The sequence below is a fragment of the Diplotaxodon limnothrissa genome, linkage group LG16 (assembly GCF_057381915.1).
Source record: "Diplotaxodon limnothrissa isolate DT_005_m linkage group LG16, D_limnothrissa_male_GT1.1, whole genome shotgun sequence".
NCBI classification, from domain to species: domain Eukaryota; kingdom Metazoa; phylum Chordata; class Actinopteri; order Cichliformes; family Cichlidae; genus Diplotaxodon; species Diplotaxodon limnothrissa.
Genome location: NC_140611.1, coordinates 28,766,839 through 28,793,471, shown reverse-complemented (window position 1 = coordinate 28,793,471; position 26,633 = coordinate 28,766,839). Strand labels below are relative to the sequence as shown.

Here is a 26,633-nt window from a genome sequence, read left to right as displayed (position 1 = left end):
GATGGAGAAAGAGAAGTGGTTTTGTTCTGCACTTGTGTGCCCCAGGACTTCTACCAACAAAAGAAGCAAAAGAACTCGTGTACATCCATACCAAAATAATGTTAAGAGAAAAAGAAATTTAAAAAAGCTCATTTTATGAAGGTATTACCTTTCTCTGTATGTTGTAAATACAAAACAATCCAGAGCTTTTCCTTTGACCTTAGAAGGTCACCAAGCACAACCAGTCTGTTGCAAATTACCAATAAACAAACTTTACTACAAAAGTGAACAAAGCTTTTTGTGTGTGAAACAGTGTCACAGCTCATCTTTCAAATAGAACTCTTTAGTAAATTCATTTGTAGACTTTATTTCCAGACCCATGTATTTGCAGTAGTATCACCATAAACACCCAATACTTCTCCATTTATGTCACTAGGGGTCTCTGTATATATGTGATTCTGGAAAATATGCAAAACAAATCTGTTATCTATATGAAATCAAACATATCTTATTATATATGAAATTTTTTACTGTGAAATCAGCATCCTTAAGGTCTCTCTGGTTGACATTTTCAGCAATGTATGTATGCTTTCCTCATGTCCACAATTCTGCAGACAGTACAGACATTTTGAGCAACCCTTTTCAAAACTGTATATTTGGCTAGAAAAAATGAGAAATAGGTGAAAGTGAAATATTTACAAACATAAATCAAAATTCACAAAAACAGAGGTTATGTCATTTTAACAAGCTTGAAAGTCAATATTTGATATGGTCACCTTTACTTTCCAACACAACTTGAACTCTCTTAGACAAGCTTTCTTCTAATGTATTTACATAGTTTCCAGGCTTCCTGAAGGACAATCCTGAACTTTCTTTGGATGTTGGCTGCCTTTTGCTCCATTCTCTGTCAAGATGTTGAAGTCTGCCCTCTGAGGATGCCAGTCCATGACTTATAGTGCTCTATTCTAGTTATGTTTTTACTCCATTGGGAGTAAGAGCGCGTTTAAGATCACTGTCATCTTGAAAAATGAAGCCATTGCCAACCAGAAGCTTTTCGGATGTTATTGCAAAGATCAAAATCTCACTTTACTTTTCTACATTCATAATTCCATCAATTTTGACAATATCTCCAACAAAACTGCCGGAAATGCAGCCATAAATCATAACAGAGCCTAAATCATGTTTTACAGATGGTTGTAGACAGTGTTTTACCTTTTCTCTCAAATCATCTCCTAAGATACTGATCATGATTTGAACCCAAAAGAATGTTTAAATTTTGTTTCAACACAATACTGGTTAGACGCAACATTAATTCATCACCGGAGTTATTGGCTTTTGATGTGTGAATGAGTCATGCTTGAATGTTAAGTGGCTTAACAAACAACAGAACCATTTCTTTGGTTGGTTAATAAAACATTGACAGACCTTCAAAAAGCCTGGAGAATTATTGCTCCAGACCACTTTGAAAAAATACACGAAAGTCTGGCACCTTGGAAACAGTGCAAGACATTGATTCCTCTTCTTTCTCTTTTTCTTCTTTTTCCTGTTTTTCATCATCTTCTTCTTTTATTCTTTTTGTTATACTTTTCTGATGTCTTTTTGACCTTGAACGCTTTGAGGTCTAATACCACACAGACTACTATATGTTCTCATAGCAAGCGATGACTCCGTGCCCACTGTTAACTCAAAGGTTGGGTTACCCCAGGCCAATTGATGGAGGTCCTTGCAGACACTGACTGAGTGTTAAATCACTGTGAAATTGCAAATGTGCCACACGAAAGTAGCATAAATCTTAATCTTGATTTTTCAAGGTCAAACAGTACTTGTACCTGTTGCACAACCACAAACATGCTACATGCCATTTGTGTGCAACGGTCTATGAACAGTTTCGGAACTTTTTGATCGCAAATTATAAAAGAATCACTATGCAGTAATAGTAGGAGTGTGATTTGTTCTCTCTGTTGAGGTCAGGAAAGCGATTCCGCTCCCTGAAGACCAACACAGAGAGACTGAGGAGGAGCTTCTTCCCGCAGGCGATACGGTCTCTCAATCACACCACCACACAGTACTGACCCACACATATGGTTCTTACACACACACTGGACTTTCTGGACATTGGTTTTGCACAACACTGGTCACTATATTCTTCATTTCCAGTTAATACTTGTACAGCTGCTGTTATTGTGTATATATTTATTTATATTTAGATTTCTTCATACATTCTTATATAGTTCTATATTGTGTATTGTGTATTTTGTTGTACAGTTATTTTATTTTCAACTTTAATTTATATATTTTATCTTATTCTTCCCAGTTAAATTTACCCTTCATTCTAATTTGTGTTGTACAGTTATTTCATTTTTAACCTTAATTTATATTTTATTCCTTCCTAGTTAAATTTACCCTTTTTAATTTTTCATATTTATTTCCTATCTTATTCATAGCCTTTCCTTTTTTGTTTTCTTTAGGTCACGAGCAGTTGTCCAAGCATTTCACTACATATCGCACTGTGTATGACTGTGTACGTGACAAATAAAATTTGAATTTGAATTTGAATTTAAAGAGGAAGAAGCATTTTCATTGAGTGTTATGTGTAAATGTGTGACAACTACAAATGACCCAATCAGCAAAGCAATATTGTTGTTCTACCACAGATAATGCATCTGCTGGTTTAGCTTGTCACTTGAGTGGCTACTTTGGTCAGGGTGTAAAATGTCAACATTGTGTTGGTCAGTCTCGGTTTGTAACATTTTCGTTTCCATTTGAACGTGTCAGGTTGGATTTTCTTCAGTGACTCATTCAGTGGTTCATGGCATGCCTGTGTCCAAACAACACAGGGTGAGATGCATTTTCTTCAGTAGTGTCATAATATGATAATGCTATATGTACTTTACACTAGGACACAATGCTTGGCATTATATCTCATTTTGCGTGTGTGCTTATCAATGTGTATGTGTGCTTCTTCCCTTGGTTTTCTATCTGACCACAGAGAGTGTGACAAATGGATGTGTCAGAGCTTGATGGAGCACTGCGATTGCTCTGCTAGGCACAAAGCTATTACAAGACTATATAGACAACCCCAAAGAAAAATCCTGTTTCAATCAACCACACATAATCTGGGAGACAAAGAAAGATGTTCAACAGTTGATAGAGAGAGCCAGGCACTCTTCCTAAAGTAAGAACGCTTTCCGAAAGACATTTTAACATTTTCTGTTAGTATCTTAAAAAGTGGAATTTTCATCAGGCTAGCAGAAAATCATTTGCAGTACACTTAAGTATATACTGTTTGTCCAATTTGTGTTTGTATTTGTGCAATATATCAGGGATAGTTATATATTAGAGGAAGAGCTATTTTGTATGATATTGTATTATCTAATATTGGTACTTTAGCTTGCGTGCGCTAGTAACTGTGCAACTGTGACCATGTAATTTCCTCTGGGATAAAAAAAAACATCTGATCAGAATCACATTTAATGAATAACTACATTAAATGTGAAAAATGTTTAAAAATGAGACAAATGTTTTCAATAGATGACTCTTTTGGACTGCAAGTATGCAACATTTATTACCCATAGCATTTTGCCATGAGCCATGCCATTGTTATACATGTAAATAGTGGTTTGATACTGGCTTGGCGAAACAATTCTTTCCCTTAAAGGATGTTGTCTATATAACTATATATGACTTGCTTGTTGCTCCTAAACCTGTCTATATCTTCATTCATTTGACCTGTCTATATCATTAAATCATACAATGAAAAATATGGCAAAGCAACCCAGAACTGCTGATGAGCTGTTCAAACTTTTTTTGAATTGAAGTTGTAATAACTTAAGCACAACATAAATGATACAATGAAAACATCTGCAAATCCATGACACCTTAATCTCAATCGCAAAACTGTAACAAGCACTATTATCTGACCAACATTAACCACTCTAATAAAAATCCTGGATTATTACCTCTTCTTGCTGATGTTAACAGACTTTTTGGATAGTGTGACCAAACTGTAATGTCTTTTTAAGGCTCTGATCAGCCAGCTGGGAGTGCAGCATACTCGGTGCCAGAGAACAGCAGAGCTGAGGTTTTAGGTTTGGAATTCTGCAGAAATGCGTCATTGTCACTGTAATATATTTTCTGATGCAAGTGAAGTGAAACAGACAGGGATAAACAGCCTACTAGAGATAAAGCACCGTGACCTTGGGCAGGTTTTGTCTAACTGGGCCACCACACTGTTCTTTTGGTGTACACATAAAGAATCTATCCATTTGTGTATGCAAATATGTGTGTGTGTGTGCAGGTGTGTAACCTGTTAGTAACTTGGATAGGTAGTCTTTTCTATTTTTATGTGCATGCAAGTTTGCAGTGTGCGTGCGTGGAAGAATAATGAAAAAGAAAACTGTCAATATGCAACTCTTGGGTATACATGTTCCTGAGTATGTGTGTGTCAGCAGGTCCCCCCATTATAGGCATCTTACCAAGAAGTCAATATACAATTGGCTGCTTGAATACTGCTATAACAGCCAGTCTTACAGTGATGTTGCTTGTCTATCTAGCTATGAAACATTAATGGATTCCCAGCTTAACCTCTTGTTGCCTGTCTCACCAGCTTCTTCTAGTTCTCTGTCTCTGTGTCTGCATTTGGCTTTGCATTTAGAGCTGGAGTTTTCTGCCAGCTCACCTTACACTAAAATTTAGCTGGCACACTTGGCCTTTCAATAGACTGCCATCAAGATACAGCAAAGATAATGGTATAGGATTAGTGCAGTTATGAAAGGCAGGAAAAAACGATGAGTGGAAGACAACCACAGAGGAAGACAATAAGAATAATATGAGAAAAACACTCTGAGAAACAAAGAAGTAAAAGTTGTTTTGATTACTTTTAGGTTTAGGCTCAATTAAAAAGTACTGCTGCCAAAGTACAATACTGAGTAAAAAAAACACACACCCACATTTCTTGATATTTTGCTTCCACAAAACTAGACTTTTTTGAACAATTGTTCTTCAGGATTTCTAAAGGTACTTTTCATTCTTTTGCAGTCCTTACACCTGGACATCATCAGATCTTTGCATGGTGTGTAGTATGTCTTAAAAAAAGTAAGATAACTAGAGAAGTGAAGGACAAAAGACATGAATGGTAAATGGACTGGTTCTTATATAGCACTCTTCTACTCTCACTGAGCCCTCAAAGCGCTTTATACAACTTGTGCATTCACCCAATCATACCCCACTGGAATGGAGGAGCCTGGGATTGAACCACCAACCTTCTGGTGAGTAGGTGAAAAAATCTACAAATCTAAAAAAATCTGTCTACAGCAGGTGAACAGTATCAGAAAATCATGTCCTTTAGACCTGAAAGATGCATCTAGTGTTTCAGCTGAGCTAGAAATGGTCTCAGTGGAAGGCTGGCTGCCACGGAGCCATTCTTAGGGAAGGGAAATGGAAAAAAGACTGAAGCATGCCTAATTATGCAAGAGGTGGACTGAAACTCAAATCCAACAGGTCTTATGGAGTGATAAATCCAGATTTGAAGTTTCTGGTTCAAATTCTGGTCAGTATGTACAGCGGAGATCAGGTGAGAGGTACAGCAGTGAGTATGTGTTTATCTATCATGCATTACCATTTGGAAAGCATCTGATTGGTAACATCAGCAGAGAATGATCACATGCCAGTGCAGTAAAAGCATACCTAGTTAGAAAAAAGAGAATAATTCCTGAAGACAATACACGAAAGCTTACCTAAGAAAGTTCAGGCAGTGCTGAAGAATAAAGGTGTTCAACCAAATATACACTTTGAAGCTTTATTTTTGCCTTTAATAGTGAAGTTCCAAGTATGTTTGCACATGTTCCAATAAATTGCTGCAACTATTTCCCATTTTTCTGGCAAGATCAAAACTAGTTTCTGTGCTCAAATCATATCAGAACTATTATTAAAAAAAATCAATATCAGAATTCAGATTTACTTGTTTTTTTCTGAAAACTGTCTATTGGAGGTAAAGAATTACTTTGTTTTGGGCACTGACGTTTACTTAACCAACACACAGGTACACTTCTTACATATTACAGGAATACAACACTGAGCGTAGACTTATGAATGAAGAATGAAGGTCTAGTTAACTCAGGTTGTGATGCCTCACCTTACCTTCTGAACACACATTTTTATGGAATATGGACTTTAACCTCAAAGACATGGTTGTGCCAATGTCAAATAGCGACCCAGTTGCCTTCATGGTACGACTGCTGTTTTTATAGAAACTTCACTGTAGGCTTAACTTAGACTGAACTATTGACCTATTGCATGTGAGAAAATTTCCAGAGCTTTTCACAGATAGATAAGTCTATCTGTCTAAACTCCGGCTGTCTTACAGAAACCAGATATTCTATTTTCTCTCCTTGGTTGCTAGTATTTCCTGTATTTATGTATTCAGCTCCTGCATTCAGCCAGGCACTAATAATCTCCTCACTCTTCCCTCCCTCAATTTTCCCCTCTCTCTATTTGCATCTATCCTGTACCTCCTACTCTTTCTCTTTCTCTAACTCAGCTTCGCTGTATTCCTCACACGGTGAGGGTTAGCCCAAAAACCTGTCAGGATATGTTCCGTTGTCAGCGAGATGCCGAGTGGGAGCGCATTAGATATTGGCCTCAGTGTGTCCCTGACAAGAAACAAGCCAATTAAGGAATCCCCCAGCACTGCTTAAGCCCGGTTATGGCAGAGGTCCCTGAGATGAATACTGGTGTGCTAAATCATCATACCTTTTTTATATTAGAGCCTCCGTGGGGAGAAGTGGAGTGGTTCAGGATTATTTCCTTTTTTTCCTTGCAGAGCTGCCGGCCATCACTCAGCAGCACGCCTTAGAGAAGTTTATCTGAGCTATGAAGGACACTGACATACAGATTTTCTTCTGTCTTCTTCTCTCTGTTATTCAGTCTCACTCTCAAGGCTAATAGTATTAGGGATGGAAAAAGTGCTTTGAGATAAGCCTCAGGTCACGTAGTTGCAATCAATTACTGTGGTTAAATATTGCGATAAAGAGATTAAGGATTAGGACTGGGGGAAAGTAAAGCGGCTTGATATGATGTACAAATGCTTTCATGAGTCCGTAAGCATTTTAATGCGTTTAATGTGTTAGTCATTTTATTCATTCTATCCAACATGGCCAACTAACCCTCTGTGCCTCTGTGATTTCACTCTCTTTTCAGCTCTGTTTCTTCCTGATACCCTGTCGTGCAAGCCCCATATTTAGTTTTTTCAAAACTTTCACCAAAGCTGGAAGACCAAATGAAGCTAATTGAGACCAACAACGAGCACATTTCATTTGAGCCTTGATGGAGATGTCTGCTGTTATTCCTAATTTCGCATGCTGACTTGCTAGGGCCAAAAAGCTTTCTATTTCTACTTCTACTTCTATTTCTATTTTCTAATCATTTGCAGCACCCACAAAACTGATTGCAACAGTCACGACACATATATGGCAGTGGATGTGTTGTGCAATTAAAAGTTTTTAAACGTGCAGTAGCAAGAACAGTTTTAAAAGAAAAATACAACAAATATGAAAGTACGCCCTTATGGTCCTTGTGGGTTTGTTAAGGTGACGTCAGAGTGATGAGAAAGCTTAAACAGTAAAAAGTAACAGTCGGTATCCTACAGAAAGTGAATGATGAATGTTTTCTAAATGTATTAAGAATCAATATGTATTGAAAAAAGCAATGCTATCTCAGAACAGTAATGTGGGCTTCTGTCCAGTATACTACCACGAGGGTTAGCAAATAGATGTAAAGAAATGAAAATCTAAAATTATGCTTTTGCTACAATGCCGACAGACTTTCCATCACTCTGGAGGACTCTGCACTGATACAAATGAATTTCGTGGAAACTAATCTAGCCAACACTGTAACCACTACTTGACTAAGGCTAAACGTATCCTAAGCTTAGGCTAATCTGTCAGCCTACTGTAAAAGCCAATGATTGATCATATTGGGAACTGTTTGTTCCTATTACAAAAAGAGACTTTGAAAACTGATTTATGTGCCCGAAACATTACAAATACACAGCAAATCTCTGGAGTTAAAAATTCTGGAGTTAGGCATAAAAGTGCACAAGAGTTACATTCCGGGAGTTTATTTTTCACCTTATACTACAGTCAGTGTTGGGGAGTACTCTAAAGCGGTGTAATATTTAGGTGTTCATTCACTGGGTGCTAAGGAGTCTAATTCAACACATTGCTGGTGTTGTTTGTCTGTCGACCGTTACCGCGCCTATCTGTGCTTGTCTCTTGGACTCCGACATGTAGGAGGTAAAAATACTTTATTTATTTTGGAATTTTCTGTGAGTGTAGTGATGTTATTTATATATATATTCAGTTACATGGATGCATAAGTAAAATATAAAGTTAACTAACTAGCACTACACGTGTTTTCTGCATGTTACACTGATTCGTTGATAGCAGCTAGGCTAACATTAGTCAAAAGTTAGCTAACTGACTTATCTTACTGTATTTGAAGATACACATTTCACGTTGTCAATGAAAACGTTCATTTGTATTTCTTTTTTTTAACACTAATGTTTCATTTAACGTTAGCTAACTACAGTAATATTATGTTTAGACTCATGGTAATGGCCGTATTTAACCAAAGAGAGGTGCAGCCTGCATTGATGAGATATCAAGGTACCATTAACATAAGTTAGTTAGTCCTGCTTCACAGATATGCACACAACCCTGTCGCCAGACCTGAAAAGACAAGGACACGGCAAACATGCAGTCACATTGTCTGCTAAACCTAGCCTAGCTAAATAGATTTTAAGCTAGTGTGGACAGGCTAGCTCAATGTTAGAAAGTGTTTATGGATTACGTTATACACAGTTCACATAAAGTTATTATAAACAGCCTCTTCTTCTTCCACATGTTATGTTTCATATTAGTAAAGGTTTTTTTCCGTAGGTGGCCAAGATGTTGATAAAAGTAAAACACAGAGAGACAAAGAAATATGTCAAATTGGAAGAAGTCAGCTTCACAGATTTTATGAGTGCAGGTAAGTTATACATGGTTTGTACTAAGTCATTAAAGAGGAAATGATAATGTTGTTATTAACTAAGTGATGATTTTACTTCAGTGCAGCAGAAGTTTCTCATACCAGAAAATGCAGCACTGAAAGTCACAGATGAGCAGGGTATAGAGGTGGATGAGGATGTCTTTCCTGAACTTGCAGGAGTCAAAGAGGTGTGTTTTGTCATCTATACAGCTGAAGGTAAGTAAATATATGCTCTGATAGATTTTGTGGGATTTGATTTCTACAGTTACTCTTAAATAAACCTTTTTTAATTTGTCTAATATCCTGTGGTAACAATCACAAAATGCTGTTTTCATGGCTCAACAGTAAGTTGGATTTATCACATGCATTTCAGACATCCTGGAAACAGAATCATCCAAGAAGCTGCGTGACTGCTCAGACCTAACACACTATGTGACACTCACACCTTGTGGTATGTAAATTGTATATTACCATAATAAAATACAAAATAACCATCTGTTCTCCTGGGAGAAAGTATAATTTAATCAAAGCATACAATTTACTGGCTCTATGTGCGTGAATGGTAGCTTTGTTGTGGTTGATTTTTGATTGTATATGCCTTATATTGTAATATTTTTGTTTGTCACCCTTAGATTTGACTGTCCTGAAGCAACATGTGGAAGAGCCCTCCTCTCCAAGTCGAACAGATACATTGTCTGTCTCAACCACCAGCAGTCAGAGCAGTGACACAAGCGATGCCGGACTTCAAATGGTTCAGCCTCTATTGGACAGCATACATGCAAGAAATGTAGATACAGTACTTAATAGACTTGTATTTGACTCTTTAGTTGTCATTACTTGAAAAAGCTTAAACACGAAGATAAAACAGATTAGAGAAAAATAATTTGATACAGTATTTCATGTAGTTCATATGTATAATCCACAGATTGAAATCGTTTTTTGGGTTAAAATAGTCTTATTTTTTGTCAATTTTTTTGTTCTTTGTATCAAATGTGTTTAGACAGTGGAGCAGATTCTGACTTCCAAACCAGCAGGGGTGACTGTCATCCATGAGTATGAAAAAACTGGGAGTTTGAAAGATTCCACCAGGCGATTAATGGTGAACATCATTGTAGCTCATATGCGTGAAAAGGAAGGGTAAGAGGAATGATGTTTATTCTATTCATTTTTAAAACTGGCAAGGATCTTATCAAAAAACACTTCTGCTTTTGCAGGAGAACTATAAGTAAAGCAACGAAGGAGTTTCATGCACTTGGAATCGTGTCACTCTTCCCATCTTTGAAGGATCCTTACTCCAAAAAGGGATATGTGAGTTTGCTCTGTAACTGTAGTGTGTAATAAGACTTGCTCTCTCTCTCTCTCTCTCTCTCTCTCTCTCTGTCTCTCTCCCTACACATATATATAAATATATATACACACTCTACAATGTATGCAATTTCTTTCTTTCTGTAGGAGCATTTCTATGACATTCAGAGCAATAAAGGTTTTCTTGAATGGCGTATCAAGACTGTGCAACGTCAATCCAAACCCCCCACTGCATCACAGAACAGAGTGGAACTGAAAGGAGGGCCCACATCACGAAGGAAGTTTGGTTTCACTAATGACCAGCAAACAAGAGATCAATGTATGGAAGCCATGTCTCTTCTTCATCACACCACTGACCAAGATATAGTCTTCCAGAAGATGAGAGAGACATTCTACTATCGTCAGCAGATACTCCATGACCCACAAGAATCAGCAAACATTCTTCAGATGTTTCCTCGGTTTTTGGACACTAAAGGACTGGTAGGTAAACAAATGGGGATCTGAAAAATACTTGACTTAAAAAAATTGATTTTAATGGACATACTTCTCCTTTGTTAGATTTTGCAGGACTTTGCAATGATGTTTGGAGTAGAGACTGCTTCCAGGTTCCTGGAAAAATGGAACACCGGTTTTAAAGACAAGGTTGCCAGGGAAGCCAGAGACCTTAAAGAGACTTGTCTTCTGAAAAGATTGCTGAAATCTGCTTTGAACGAAGAAATGGATGATGCTGATGAGCCAGGTAGTGTCCTAAAGTAACACTTTATTAGTGTAGTAATTTTAGTTTTCATTTTTAAAAGTTATCAAAAAAGCAGCAGTGTGCATAATGTGTGTATGGATCACTTATTTTCTGCTCATACCCTCAACCAGTTTTTATATGTTAGTGAAGTTCAGTTCTGTCTCCCCTTTCCAGCATTAGTATTTAACTCCTTAACACTGTCTGCAGAGTGGGACAGCGACATGGCTTCTCTTCTTGTTCTGCTGCACCTTCTCACGCCACAACCAGCTGGAAGGAAACGGCCAAAGAAGATGAGTGTTGGAGAGGCAATAGATCATCTGGTTAAATTTCACAAGGTTTGTCAAGATAATGTGATCTAGTTCCAGATACTGTGGTTCATGGAACACTTTTTCTTAACCTAAGGGTTTATAAAGTGATGCTTTTTATTGTGTTTCAGTCTTGCCAGAGCCTTGAGGATCACCTCATGAACAATGAAGGAAACCCTCAGCCATATCTCCTGGCCACAGGGACTTCAAAAGCACAGGTTTTCAGCTTCTACATAGTCTTGGATCGAAAGCTTCTTCCATGTCAGTCAGGCACATCACTGGGTGCATCTGATGAGCTGTTCAAGTGCCACTTTGTTTTCAGTGTGAAATATGAAGACGCTCTGTCCAGCCTGTACACATTTTTGCAGACCACTGTGTACAATATTGATGTAGGTACAACAGTGGAAAGTCCAAGAGTCAAAGAGTTGCGAGCAAATGCTGACCTGCTTTCTCTGTGCTTTATCCTTTAGTACAGCTTTACTTTTGTTCAGACATTTAAAACTAGTTCATGGAATGTATCCTGGCAAAAATTTGAAACTAAAATGTGGTCAGATAGGATGTTGTTTACAATTCTCAAGTTATTCTGGATTTAGAAGACATCTGAATAAGATACATGCTACTGTTAGCACATGTGTTCCTCATGAGACCCCTTCTGACCATGATACCCAACAGTTTAGTAGTTCTCAGTGCTTAAATGATGAAACACCATCCACATCATCTCAGTGCCAAAATTCTGAAGCAGGCCCTTCATTCTCAAATCAGAGCAAGGACATGTCTGCCTCCATTATTGCCAGACTTTTAGGAAGTGGTGTACCAAATACTGTAGTTCTTTCTACAGTTCAGAACTTAGAGGAATTTGTGGGAGATTGGCAATCTAATATTCAGGAACAATTATTGACCCTATTACCGAATGACAGTCCCTCCAGATCAGCCATTGCAGATTTATTTAAAAATTTGGACAATCCGTTTAGTCACTTGAATTCTGAAAGCAAATGTAATAAATATTTTAGAGATAAGTGGGAAATGGTACAGCCAGTTGAATTGCACCTAGGAGTAAGATACGATACTAGACGATGTAGCAAAACTAGAACCTATGAGCAAGTCCCAGTAAATGACAAATTCATATATATCCCCATATTGAAAACACTCCAGTTCATTTTTAAGAATGAAAGTATTTGTGAGATGATGCAAATATGCACCCAGTCTGACACATATCAGGACTTCTGTGATGGAAGCTACTTCAAAAGTCATCCTTTGTTTTCAGGTAGCAAGTTTGCTATCCAAGTCCAATTGTACTATGACGAATTTGAGTGTGCAAATCCTTTAGGTTCAAAAAAGGGTATACACAAAGTTGGCTGCCTTTACTTCATCCTTAGAAATCTTCTTCCCAGTCTGAATTCGGCTTTAATGAACATTCATCTGGTATCATTATTTCATGCACAAGACGCAAAAAAATATGGAATTGATGAAATCCTGAAGCCCCTAGTAAAGGACCTGAAAATATTAGAGACGAGTGGGATTGCTGTTCCATTTGCTAAATTTCCTGTATTTGGTACTCTGGCACAAATTACAGGTGATAACTTGGGGATGCATAGCATTCTTGGGTTTTTGGAATCGTTTAGAGCTAATTATTTTTGTAGATTTTGCTTAATTGATCAGTCTTCAGCTCAATTAGTTTTCTCAGAGGACGACCCATGTTTAACTCTTAGATCACCAATTCTGAATAACCAACATTATAATAATTTGGTAGATGATCCAACATTAACATCTTCATTCGGCATAAAAAGAAAGAGCATACTTAATTCATTAAAATATTTCAATATTGCGGAAAATTATGCCGTTGACATCATGCATGATATTTTGGAAGGGGTTGGTCAATATGAAGTCAAGTTGCTATTTCAATATTTAATCGAATACTTCATCTCTAAAGATAGCTTGTTAAATAGGATATATGCTTTTAATTACGGCTATATGGAAAAGAAAAATAAACCAACGAATATTAACCTGGATCGTGCAGGGCATGGAATAGGTTTAAATGCATCACAAACACTTTGTTTGATCACAAACATACCTTTGATATTTGGTGACCTGGTACCAGAGGATGATTTGCACTGGCATTTGTTGCTTTTGTTGTTGCACATTCTAAACATAGTTTTCTCATACTCTATCACTGAAGGAATGACTGTGTATTTAAAGCACCTGATTATTGAACACCATAGACTCTTTAAGGAACTATACCCATCAAACAACTTAATTCCAAAACATCATTTCATGGTCCACTATCCAAGGTGCATTCGAAAGATTGGTCCTCTCATTCATATCTGGACCATGAGATTTGAAGCCAAACACAAATTTTTCAAAGACTGTGTTAAGAACTTTAAGAATTTGACTGTATCACTTGCAAGGAAACATCAGTTTGCATTAGCTTATCATTGGGAATGTATGAGTTTAAAAGCAGTTGAGTCTGGTCCAGTTAAAATGCGTTCACTTGAAACACAAGAATACTCAGAAATTATATCTCCATATCTTCATGTTGATTTACAGAACACTGTCAAACTCACAAACTGGGTAAAGTGTAGTGGAGTTGAATATCGTGTTGGGCTTTTTGTTTGCACAGGCACTTATGAAAACATGCCGGTTTTCAGCAAGATAACTTCGATCATTTTGCATGATGGTAAAGCTGTTTTTGTTATGGTTGAGCATGAAACGTGTTTCCATGATCATTTTCATGCTTATCAGGTAAATGAAACCATTCCTAAGAAGATACTGGTCCTAGAAAGGGAGAAGTTAAGACATTTCAAAAGTTTTGATGGCCAAATGTCATATGGGTGTGATTCACAATTGTATGTCGTGTCAGACAGTTGCATTATTTAATTTGTTGGCTTAATGGAGACCTTATAGAGTCTTTTTCATGTTAACACTGCATTACAATAAGTGCTTATTCTGTAGTCTTTTTTTTTTCTTTAATTCAGTTTTTTTTCCCAATGTTAGGCCTATCTGACCACACAATGTCTCAACTGTTTGGCTGCCATAATTGTTGCTGTTTTAATGTCGAATGTTACACTATTATAGTGCTGTTACACAGAATGTATGTTAGTCCATTGAATTTTGAATATGATACTTTTGATAAATAAAATTCATACATTCATAATAATCAGTATGGTGTTTTTGTAGTAATTGTCACCTAAAACCTTTTTTCATTTGATGAGTAACACTATAAAAGAGTTAATATCAAAATGAACTCTAGTTATGAGTTACATTTTACTCTTTATGGTAGTAGAAATTTTACTCCATGAGAGTTTAGTTTTAACTCCTATAAAGAGTTGAAAAATCAACTCCCAGAAAAGAGTTACTCTAACTCTGCACTAGAGTTTATTCGATGGTCACGCATGTACACTCAAATGTAGTTAATCTGAACTCCCAGAGAGTTTATTCCAAAGACCAGAATTTGCTGTGTACACACACAGTGTGCACACAGACACGCGAGACAAATGTGCTGTTCTGAGCCTTACGCCTGTGAGGTATTGAGGTTGCACAGTCTAATATTTGACTGAGCAGTGTTCCAGCAGCAGTAAACCAATGTGCCGCCATTGTACTCCCCACTTACATAACACTGTTTATACGCCCCCAGTAGATATGAGTTATTGGCTGCTTGGGATCTCTGACAATAGATAAAAATAGGATTACGCTCTCCCTGCATAATGGACAACTATCAGTCTCTGTATTGAAACCTGCCTTTTCTCAGTTAGCATTACAATGTCAACGTGTGAAAACAAAAGGTAACATTAGGCATTCTTAATCCCTTAAAGCTCTTTTATGTAATTTAATAAATTAGCTGCTGCAATAACTGCTACAACGATCCCCCGACACGGTCACCCCCCCGCCCACCCCCCAACGCTGGGAAATGACTCGTGCATTTTTCAGCACTGTGTCTGCATACAGCTACAATATTCAGAATGGACAGATGCCAAATCAATCCTCTTTCCTTCTTCTGTCTCTTCCATTTTCCCCTTCTGATGCCCTGTTTTTCATCAATATAGAGCATTTCAAAACATACCCCCCCCCCAAAAAAAAGAAAAAAAAACCCCCAAACAAACACTAGTTTATGTATGAACTTTAACTGGAGAAAAAAACATTTCAGAGTCAAAGTCCTTGAAAGACATGGCGTAGATCAATTTCCGCTCAGTATGCACAACTCTGAGTGAAATCTTTAAGGGTGAATGTGTTTTTAATTCTGAGGATATTTCCACGTTCAAGCCATTAAAAAACATAACAACAGTCCTCCTTAGATGGTTTCCCATTATGGGCCAGCTGAAACAGGTCTATTAACTTTCGAAGCAGAGTAAGGATAAAATGATTAAAGGACACCTTGGCACTGAAAACTGAACCTGACCAACACGTATGATCATGTATGCGGTTGGTAAACATCTGTTCATAGATTTCCAGAGTGTTGTAGACACCTTGAATGTGACCCTGTAGGGAAATGACAGCTAGGGACTGAAAGAACCAACCACAATTAATTAACTGAAGTGTTGCACACTTTCCCTGTAATCTTCATTTTAATTAAAAGTATTCCCAGACAACTGTGATAATCAGACACAAATCTGTCCATAGTAAGGATTTGGTAGCCCAGTACTGCTGAGAAACCTACTGCACCTAATGACAACAAGAAGTGTTAAAAAGTATATGTGTGCTGTAAAGATTTCTATATATAGGTCACATTTTGCATTTGATTCCAAGGCAATAATTTTCATTTGAAGCTTGATTGTTTTAGGAAAACACATATCTTACATATATAAGATGTAAGATATGGAATTAAAATTAGGTTTCATTTTTTAAGGTATGTTTGAAATAAAAGCATACCTCCCAGCAAAAAAGATTTAACAGGACAGCTCGAGGCAGGAGATGTGAAGCAAAGACACGGAGTGAGGTCAGTTACATGCTGAGATGCACCTGGGTAGATAGGGAGGTAGTTATCCTCATTTGGAGCTGAAGTGGCTGTGAGTCAATTAAAGGTACATTAAATCTCTTCTCATTCAGGTACAGTATATATAACTGGGGTTACATATAGCAAGGATGTCATCCAAATGTTGCGACTGGATGCTCATATATCCATTAAGAAATAAGAAAAAAAACCCCAAAAAAAACAAAAAACAAAACTTGCTTGAGAATCATCACATTTTAAAGTTTTTCTTTTTCCAGTAATATTTTAATCCAGTAACAGTTATCTTTACACTTTTGGATATAATGCAAAGTGTCGACAAGTAATTCAGCATGAATTTTTGACGTTATGCGAAATGTAAAAAATGATATTGCCACAGCATTAAAATGCTTGCAAGCCCCTGGAGTGTACTCTACACAGCCACTCATCTTCCTCTTGTTACAGGAGTTGTTTAGAGGCTATTGATAAAAAAAAAAACTGATTCATACATATATATATATATATATATATATATATATATATATATATATATATATATATATATATATATATATATATATATATATATAAACACCCAGCACGCCCCTGCGGGCGGTTTATCCTTCAAGCTCGGGTCCTCTACCAGAGGCCTGGGAGCTTGAGGGTCCTGCGCAGTATCTTAGCTGTTCCCAGGACTGCGCTCTTCTGGACAGAGATCTCCGATGTTATTCCCGGGATCTGCTGGAGCCACTCGCCTAGCTTGGGAGTCACCGCACCTAGTGCTCCGATTACCACGGGGACCACCGTTACCTTCACCCTCCACATCCTCTCGAGCTCTTCTCTGAGCCCTTGGTATTTCTCCAGCTTCTCGTGTTCCTTCTTCCTGATATTGCTGTCATTCGGAACCGCTACATCGATCACTACGGCCGTCTTCTTCTGTTTGTCTACCACCACTATGTCCGGTTGGTTAGCCACCACCATTTTGTCCGTCTGTATCTGGAAGTCCCACAGGATCTTAGCTCGGTCATTCTCCACCACCCTTGGGGGCATCTCCCATTTTGACCTCGGGACTTCTAGGTTATACTCGGCACAGATGTTCCTGTACACTATGCCGGCCACTTGGTTATGGCGTTCCATGTATGCCTTGCCTGCTAGCATCTTGCACCCTGCTGTTATGTGCTGGATTGTCTCTGGGGCATCTTTACACAGCCTGCACCTGGGGTCTTGCCTGGTGTGATAGACCCCAGCCTCTATGGATCTTGTACTCAGAGCTTGTTCTTGTGCTGCCATGATTAGTGCCTCTGTGCTGTCTTTCAGTCCAGCTTTGTCCAGCCACTGGTAGGATTTCTGGATATCAGCCACCTCCTCTATCTGCCGGTGGTACATACCGTGCAGGGCCCTGTCCTTCCATGATGGTTCCTCGTCTCCCTCCTCTTTCTTGGGTTTCTGCTGCCTGAGGTATTCACTGAGCACTCGGTCAGTTGGGGCCATCTTCCCAATGTATTCTTGGATGTTCCTTGTCTCATCCTGGACTGTACCTCAGAAGGTCTGCTAGATGATGTTAATGCAGCACTACGGGCAATACCTACAACCACGATTACCGACACTAACAAGCTGATCTACAATACGGCAACAGTGATCAGTGAGATGCTTGGCTACAAGTTGAACAGCCACAAGGGGCAGTACCCTCCATGGAGAAGGAGGCTAGAGGGCAAGATCAAAGTAGCACGGAGGGAGGTTAGCCAACTAACGGAGTTGCAGAAAGGTGCGACAAATAAGGTGCCTAAGAAATACAGCAAGCTGTCCATACCTGAGGCCTTGGAAACTGCCAAGCAAAGACTCACAGCCTTGGCCAGCCGCTTGAGGAGGTACACCAGAGAGATAGAAGGCAGGAGAATAAACCAGCTGTTCTCCACAGAACCAGCAAAGGTGTACTCTCAGTGGCAAGGGAACAATAAGAGAACAGCACCACCAAGGCTGGAGACGGAGCAATACTGGAAGAGCATATGGGAGAAGGATGCAACCCATAACGGCAATGCTCAGTGGCTAGTGGATCTGAGGGCAGACCACAGCGACCTCCCTGAACAGGGTCCAGTAACCATCACAGTGGCAGATATCCAAGAAAGGGTCTCCAGTATGAAGAGTTGGACAGCACCAGGGCCCGACATGGTTCACGCCTACTGGCTGAAGAAGCTGACTGCACTCCACGAGCGTCTGGCAGCACAAATATATATATATATATATATATATATATATATATATATATATATATATATATATATATATATATATATATTTCCACTTCCTGTTCAATTTCATATCATATACACAGCTATATTCTTTGCAAGTTCATCATTGGGGAATTATTTTAGGACAGAAACTCCATATGAATTTATTTTAAGGTGTACTGGGCAGGACTGACTGACAGCAGTTTATGCCCAAAACTAGAACTAGTGTGCAACTCTGATAGGCAGCTACATGATGCGCTGCTGTATTGGCCTGATACCAAGCTGTGTCTAATATGGTGGAGATTGACTTGCTCTTGCTTGCTTCCAGGTAGTGTGGGGGATTTAAACTATTTTACCTCCCCAGATCTTCACACCTTCCCTCAGGCCTCTCACCTCATGCCTTAAATATTAATGGTAAATCGGAGGACAGAGGATGAGTGAGGAGGGGAGAGGACTGACAGCTCAATCATGAAGACAGTAGCCTCGCTCCCTCCTCCCTAACCCTCTGGGCGGCTGTCACCATAACCTACATGATGTAATCACCTCCATAACCCTGATATGGGCCACCAAGGGCCATGTGGGGAGAGACAGAAAGAGACGGGTGGGGGTGAAGTCGTGACACCATTTGATCACAATTACTTTCAAAGAATACATGTAATTATTTATTTCTATGGAGAAACTACATATTTTCAGGCAAGGACTTTTTTGGGTTTATTTTCTGCATTTATAATGTATCTCCTACAATCACAATGCCAATTAGTTACATTAGTAATAAAATCACATGGTTTTAGCCACAATGAAGCAAAGTGAACATCCATCCATCCATCCATCCAGTTCAGCGTAAGGATGCTAATGAGTGCTCTTATGGCATCAGTACCTATTCCTCTGAACGATACAGCAGATGTTTCCACACTCACATTATACCTTCACATCAGAGCTGACGTTTCTCTTTTTCAAAGTGTTTTCCACAAAGTGAATCTGATGCGATCCTACAAATGGATGGATTTTACACAAAGTCAAACTATTGCAACATCTCCCTTTGTGTAATCTTTAAATCTTTGTGTCAGGTTTTTTTTTTCTATACATTTTAATGACCTATCAGTACAGAAACTCAATCTTGCACTTGTGTCTTCAACCCAGCTGCAGTTGTAGTTGTAAAATGAGGCAGATTACAAAAATCAAGAGGTGCACAACCTAGGCAAACAGAGGCTCGTAAGAGTGGATGTATTTGATGTCAATGTTGTCATAAAACGGTTATTATTGGGGCCCAACAATCAAAGGCCATGGCCAACTCTGTGTATTTCACTATAATGGCCACAGATGGCTGTTAGTTTTCCACATCTATTATCTCTATATAAAACATCTCTGTACACGCTACATTTTAATGTATTTGAATAACAATAAATCAGGAAGAACATTTTAAATAATAATAATATCATTGGGATGTTTTGTGATATTTAACCATTTCTAACCTAAGTTTCCTCTAACACCCCAGCTGGCTTTCATTTGTAGGAAGTACAGACTGTCAGTCCACTGTTTGCCTCAGCTTCCAAATGTGTCCACACCTATTTATTCTGGAGGAGGCTGTAAAACTGCCTGTGTAAGGAGTCCGATATGGGTCGGTGAGTCAATAAAACTCACTTCTGACCACTGACGGTGATATTGAGGTGAGTTGTTGAGGATATCCTGAACTTTTGCTGTTGGTAAGTGCTGCTGCTTTTGCTACTGTTGGCTGGTGTTACTGAAACTTTCTTATAAGTGGATCCAAGGTCGTCAGACTCAGGCAATTAGAGAATAAACTCTCATGTGACATGAGAATATAATCAAAATGTTTACCAGAGGGAAAGTAAACAGCAAACTTTAGGATATATTGAAGTCTAAAGTTTGGTAGCATAACATTAATTTATAATTAGCTCCCTGGAAGTACAAATCTTAGATGGTCATACAGAGTTTAAAAGAACTAATTATTATTTTTAAAACTAGCTTATAATTGACTCTTTTCAATATTATTTTGTTTTACAGAAGTGATGAGCTTGCTTATAAACTGTAAAAACAGAAGTTCCGTTAACTCACACTTGAGTGGGTAGAAATAATGACAGTTTTTGCTATTTTGCCTCTGTACACCATGAATTTACAAACAGTCAAGATGTGCAGACAGTCAAGATATGATGGAAGTGTAGACTTGTAAATTCAATTCTGGGGTATTTAACAAAAGTTCAGTACTTAATTCTGAAATATATACTTTTTTTATACACCCATTTATAAAGACCCCCATAAAATGTTGTGGTCAAGGAGTGGTCAAATTAACAATCTGGTATAGTCGTAGAACTAAAGTGCAAGATGACGGATTTCCATGGTAAAGAAAAAATCCTTCACTACATCCAGTCAAGTCAAAAACACTCTCAAGGAGGTGGGGACCTCACTCTCAAAGTCTACAATCAAGAGACAATTTCTTGAATGTAAAAACACAGGGTTTGCAACAAGGTGCAAACCACTGGTTACACTCAAGAACCAATGAAATTAGACTAAATAAGACTAAATGAAAAACAAAATTAACTTAATCTATCATCTGTCAAATATAGTGGAGGGAATGGTACAGTATATACATGTGTGGCTGCCAGTGGAACGTGGTCAATAGTGTTTACTGATTGTGTGACTGCAGATAAAAGTAGCAGGATGAATTCTGAAGTGTACACAGGGCTACTCTCTTTGTTCAGATTCAGAAAAATGCTACACAGCTAATCAAACAGCGCTTTGCAGAGCAAATGGATAATGACCCAAAACATGCTGTAAAAAAAAGCCCAGGAGTTTCTCAAAGCAAAGAAGTGGCATCTTTTACATTGGCTTAGTCTCTCACCTTATTTCAGCCCAATAGAGCATGTTTTTCAGCTACTCCAAAAAAAAAACTGAGGGAACCACAAACAAGCAGCAACTGAAGGTGCAGGAAAGACCTGGCGCCATTTGGTGATGTCCACAGGTTCTATACTTCAGACACTGAATGCATGTATGAACAACAATTGCGGTTTAAAATGATGTTCTTTTTATTTGGTACATATAAAAATGGTAGTAATTACTTAGCAGTTTTATCTAATCTTATTTAAACTCCTTGAATTAAAGCTGAAAGTCTGCACTTCAATCACATATTGATTATCTTATTTTAAATACACTGTGACATTGTAAAGAGATCAATGTCCAAATACTTATGGACCTCACAGTTTTAGTGTAGCTTCTCCCTCTTTCCTGTATTTAGGTTCCACCACGAATTGGGTCGTGTCATAGTTAATTGGCATGAAGGAAAGACCGGGATATGAGCAAAGTGGTGGAAGTCAGGCAATTCCACTGCTATTCCTTATTGCTTGAAGACATTTTCAAATAGACTTTTAGGTATTGTGTCAGCACGGTGAGAGAAAGCTTTTGATGCAGTGTGAAGGTTTTGATCTGAAGATGTTCCAGTTTGTTGTCAGTGCATCTATATTTTATCAAGGCAATATACAGGAATTGTTTGACACTTGCTGCTTTTTCCAAAGTTCTGATTTTCAGGTGGACACGAAATTGCTGTTGGGCTTCAAGCATTTACTGTCTGAACAAAATTGGAAAATCCCTTTGGTGTAGCTGACAGACAAAAACACAAAATAGGGTACAGAGCAGTTATTGTTTCTATGCTGAGAGGCAACCTAAGTTTAAAAGAAAAGTTGAAAACTACATTCTTGGACTTTGAATAAGATGGCAAAATGAATCGTGAAAGAATGGAAAGAATTCTTAACATTTTAAGAATGTATATTTAATATGGAAAAAAAAGCATGTGTGAATTAAAGAATAATGTGGCCCAAACGTGACAGAAATGGTGTTTTGACAAACCATCCTACTTTGGCAAAATGTCCTACCCTAGGTAGTTTATGCACATTTCTGCTGTCACAGAGTAATTCCAGCATAAATTTAAGTAGGTATGACAGTTTGCCACTTAACGTTGCCCATCAGAGTATGCTTGTAGCTTATATTCTTAAAGGCAGAATGGTTTGCCACTTCAATTTACCCGTTAAATTATGGCTATAGGTAACATTCACAAAGGTAGCATGGTTTGGCACTTAATTTCACCCGTCAGAGTATGTTTCTAGCTGTTATTAACAAAGGTAGGACAATTTGCCACTTAATTGTAGCCTCGAAAGTATGCTTCTAGCTCATATTCACAAAGGTAGGATGGTTCACCACTGAATTTTAGCTGTGAAAATATGCTTCTAGCTCAGATTAACAAAGGTAGAACAATTTGCCACTAAACTTTAGCTGTTAAAGTATGCTTGTAGGTCACATTCACAAAGGTAGGATGGTTTGGCACTTAATTTTACCCGTAAGAGTATTTTTCTAGCTAATATTCACAAAGGTAGGACGGTTTGCCACTTAATTTCGTATTGTGCGCCGAAACAATGAGTAGGATGGTTTGTCAGGTAGGATGGATTCCCAGAACACCGAGACAGGAATTAATCAGGAGTACGAAACTGAACACCATAGTAGGAGGTTTTAAACCTCACCTCTATTTTGTATTTTCTGTGAGGACAGAGTAATCTGAATACAAAACGAATCCACAAAAGGATCATTCTACCAATTTTGTCCTCTTTAAATCAATATAGTTGATCTCCTTGATGCAACAGTAGCTATTCCTTTTTTAACAAGACATTCTGGACAGTAATAATAAATGAAATAACATGGGACAGAGGTTCCCCTCTTACCCCATTTATTGGATATGTCTTCCATCCAAGCTCCCCAAGCACAGACGTTGTATCCAGCAACACAACTGAAATGAGAATAAGAGGAGGAAATACATACATTAGCCATCTGGGAACACATAAAAAGTTCTCTTTCACACTGTAAATTGAAAAATCTGTCAAAAACGTGTTCATCTAGACATTTTTCATATTAACGAAAATGAGTTTCTTGGATGAATATTTATGAGCACAGTTGCGTGTACAGTAGGAGCAACATTTTTGCCACTTGCAACACAATTTAAAGTTTGATGGATTGCAGTCAAATTGCTGTCAACAGGCCATTCCCTCCTCTGCTATCCATAGCTTTACTTCAATCTCACCCACAATATGCTCTCCTACTGGCGATGATCAAGACTTTTCATGAAATACTATAAGTGATGTATCAATCCTTCCTATGCTAGTAAAGTGTATGTTCCATTGTGCCAAACATCAGTCAAGACCCTGCTATGTTTTATTGCATATAAATTAAAGCAATGATATAAATCATGGCACAGCATAATAATATCATTGTCAGGTGACTTTAAACTTCCAAGTAGTGTTAAAAAATACTATTTTAGAGGGGAAAATATTGTCATCCTTGTCAATACTTTGTCATGCTCTCAAGGACAACAGATTTAATAATTCAGGAGGAAAGCACTTCTCCCGGTGACAAGTGATTTACACTGAAAAGAAAAAACTGTGTCTTCCAGAATTTGCCTTCAGTGAGATAGCAGCATAATAACACAAATTAAAAAAAAAAAAGTTTTCCCACACATGTGACAACAGTAGGGAACAGATTTTATACAAAGACCCTGATGCATTTTCAGAATCCATAAATATTACATGGAGCCCATCCAGTCACCTTGTCAAAAGTGCCAAATACACAGTATGTGTGACAGTCTCTTACAGTATGTCCCTATTAGGTGAGTATGCACTGCATGATTAAGTGGGTACAGGAAAAGAATTAGTATTCAAGGAGAGAATCAATGCTAACAGACAAAAACATCAACAATAACAACACTAGTCTCAACAGACTTATTCAAAACTGTTCCCTTGTCTCTTTTAACACTGGAAGTCCCAGGCTTCTACCTTTCTACCTTTAATAATGATCACAAGAAGCAAAAATTCAGCTTTAAATATTTCCTTCAAAAATCATTGACTTAGATCTTAAATGTTGCTTTTTCAAATAGCGCCATATCAGTACCGACACGATTTCTGACAAACCAAAGTGTAATTTCGACTTAAAGTTAAAGACTGAATTTTAAGTGTCAGTCAGTCATGACTGTCCATTTAGAGCTGTAAGTGGTCCTCGGGGGACTCATTATAGCAACACAGATCTTTATCAGTGACAATATTCCCTGAATAAATCTCCATTAACATCATTACTCTAGAATAGCTAGTTATTACAACCAAATGTACATCAAAGAAAGCCATTTCAGTGCTGTGATATTGTGATTACGACCATTTGCGAATTACAATGTGAAGTCAAAAGAAATGTGATATGTCCTCTGTTAACATCAGGGCAAACAGACAAGAAGAAGAGACATTTGCATCTGTTTCCCAGTCTTCACACAGTGCACTTCTGATGGAGCCTGGCTGACAGAGATTGTCCAAATATCTGCTGACTGGGATTCTCAGAGGGGTGGAATGGTACATACACTTTTGACATAATGTAAAACCACTTTTGGATCAAGAAATGCACATTTCACAGCATCCAAGACCCAAATCATTCAGGACAATATTTTTTTTTTAGCACTGACAGAGTTGACAAATACAAAAAAGGCAACAAATACAGTGAATTTGTGTAAGTAGTAGAACAGATTTAAAACAAAAGGAAAAAATCAAAATGAATAAAAAATAAATAACTAAAACAATCTTTGTGATGACCAGAATATCTGCAGAGCCCTCTGCAAATTGGCTCACATGTTTCCTCATCCATAAAGAGAGAACTTTAAGAGTAGAATCTCTGATTAGTCACCAGAAAATCCACATACATAGCTGGATTCAAAATGCAAAAGTCCAAGAGTTGTCAGCAAAAAGATTCAAATAAGACAACATGAAACAACAAAAATACTGGCAGTGGACACTGGTACCCCTCAGCCTCCTAGTAGTTGCATCTTTTGTATGCATTTCAAAATTGTATGTCACTGATTTGAAAGATTTTCAAAAAACTTCACCTCTGCCTACTGACCTTGAGGCTGAGGTCACTGAGAGTTTTAGTGGATACATCTATGGTGTAAATTTCAAAATCCTAGGTGACTTCCTTCTCAAGGTATTACATTCACAAACTTGGGTGTCCCTGTCGACTGCCCTCCCGACAGGGTGATGACAATACCCAATCAGAATTTTACAGTGAGGGGTAAGAAACATTCATTTAAGTGCTTCGTTCACTTCCTCAGTGTCAGGCTAAAGGTAGCAAAACCCTAAAACAGCCCATCTCGACTGTTATCAGACCACTGAATAACTCTTATTAGTTCTAATCAGTCCTACACGTGTTGCTATAGGCAACACATGTAGGCAACACATATCTTGTATGACCTTCCTGTTCCTGAGTGTAACCAGTGGTTTGCACCTTGCTGTAAACCCTTGGTAAGGTGTGGCTTGATTCCATATTTTGCCTCACTCCTGAAGAACCTGTCAACTTGGTTTGATGCTGTGGAGGGTTTTCTTAACCAAAGAAGAGTCCTGCAATCATCCACTAAAGGTGTCTTCTGTGGTCTTGTGGGCCTTTTGGTTTTGCAGATCGGATCAGTGCATTCATTCTTTTTAAGAATGTACTAGATTGCACGACTAAAGTTTTTGCTAGCTCTCTCATAGGATTATTTAACTATTTATTTTTCAGCTTAATGATGGCCTTCCTTGCTTGCACTAACATCTCTTTGGGCCTTATATTGAGAGTTCCACTGAAAAGCTACCAACTGTTTAACACTTGGATTCAACTCCAGGTCTTTTATCTGGGAAAAAGCCTCACCTGGCCATGAAATTGCTTCAAACTGGAGTTTAATATACCACAAGTTACACCACAAACCCCCCCTTAGTTTCTAATTAGATTTATGGAAACTCAACTCATTATATTGTCTGCTGTGAGATTTATATGCAATGTAATAAAAACATTACAATAAAATAATGAAACATTTTATCTTATCTTTTCTTGAGAGTTTAAATAAGTAGCGCCCTCTTTTTCTGTGGCCATCACTCTTCTTGTAAACTTCATTAGGAAAAATGAAAACAAAGTGAGTACCACATGATGTTTATACCGCTATAGTTCAAGAGTAAATGCAGAAAATGTACATTGATATATATAACTCTATTGATCCCCCCCCCCCCCCCCCCCCCCCCCCGAAAAAAAGAAAGGACACCATACTGAGCCTTTCATCTTCAAATCCCATCTTC

The 26,633-nt window shown here is 38.1% G+C and overlaps 2 protein-coding genes across 2 annotated transcripts in view; one reads left to right on the top strand and one right to left on the bottom strand.

Moving 5' to 3' along the window:
- Nucleotides 1-26,633, bottom strand: part of LOC146616384 (ephrin type-A receptor 6-like) — a 196,143-nt gene that overhangs the window by 162,951 nt on the left and 6,559 nt on the right. The window contains exon 2 of the mRNA XM_085374051.1: nt 23,226-23,290. Within this exon, the coding sequence (XP_085230177.1) occupies nt 23,226-23,290 (65 nt within the window). The remainder of the gene's footprint in view (nt 1-23,225; nt 23,291-26,633) is intronic.
- Nucleotides 8,922-14,226, top strand: LOC146616385 (uncharacterized). The gene is made up of 9 exons (XM_085374505.1): nt 8,922-9,006; nt 9,088-9,222; nt 9,380-9,457; nt 9,639-9,793; nt 10,007-10,143; nt 10,221-10,314; nt 10,459-10,791; nt 10,870-11,055; nt 13,927-14,226. The coding sequence occupies exons 1-9, from the start codon at nt 8,925-8,927 to the stop codon at nt 14,224-14,226; spliced, it is 1,500 nt and encodes a 499-aa protein (XP_085230631.1). The 5' UTR covers nt 8,922-8,924.

Excerpts from the sequence above, each read along its gene's own strand:
- LOC146616385 (XM_085374505.1), top strand. The coding sequence starts at position 8,925 with ATGTTGATAAAAGTAAAACACAGAGAGACAAAGAAATATGTCAAATTG. Across the intron at positions 9,007-9,087 it reads CACAGATTTTATGAGTGCAG|TGCAGCAGAAGTTTCTCATA; the intron begins GTAAGTTATACA and ends ATTTTACTTCAG. Across the intron at positions 11,056-13,926 it reads ATGCTGATGAGCCAGGTAGT|TGTAGTGGAGTTGAATATCG; the intron begins GTCCTAAAGTAA and ends AACTGGGTAAAG.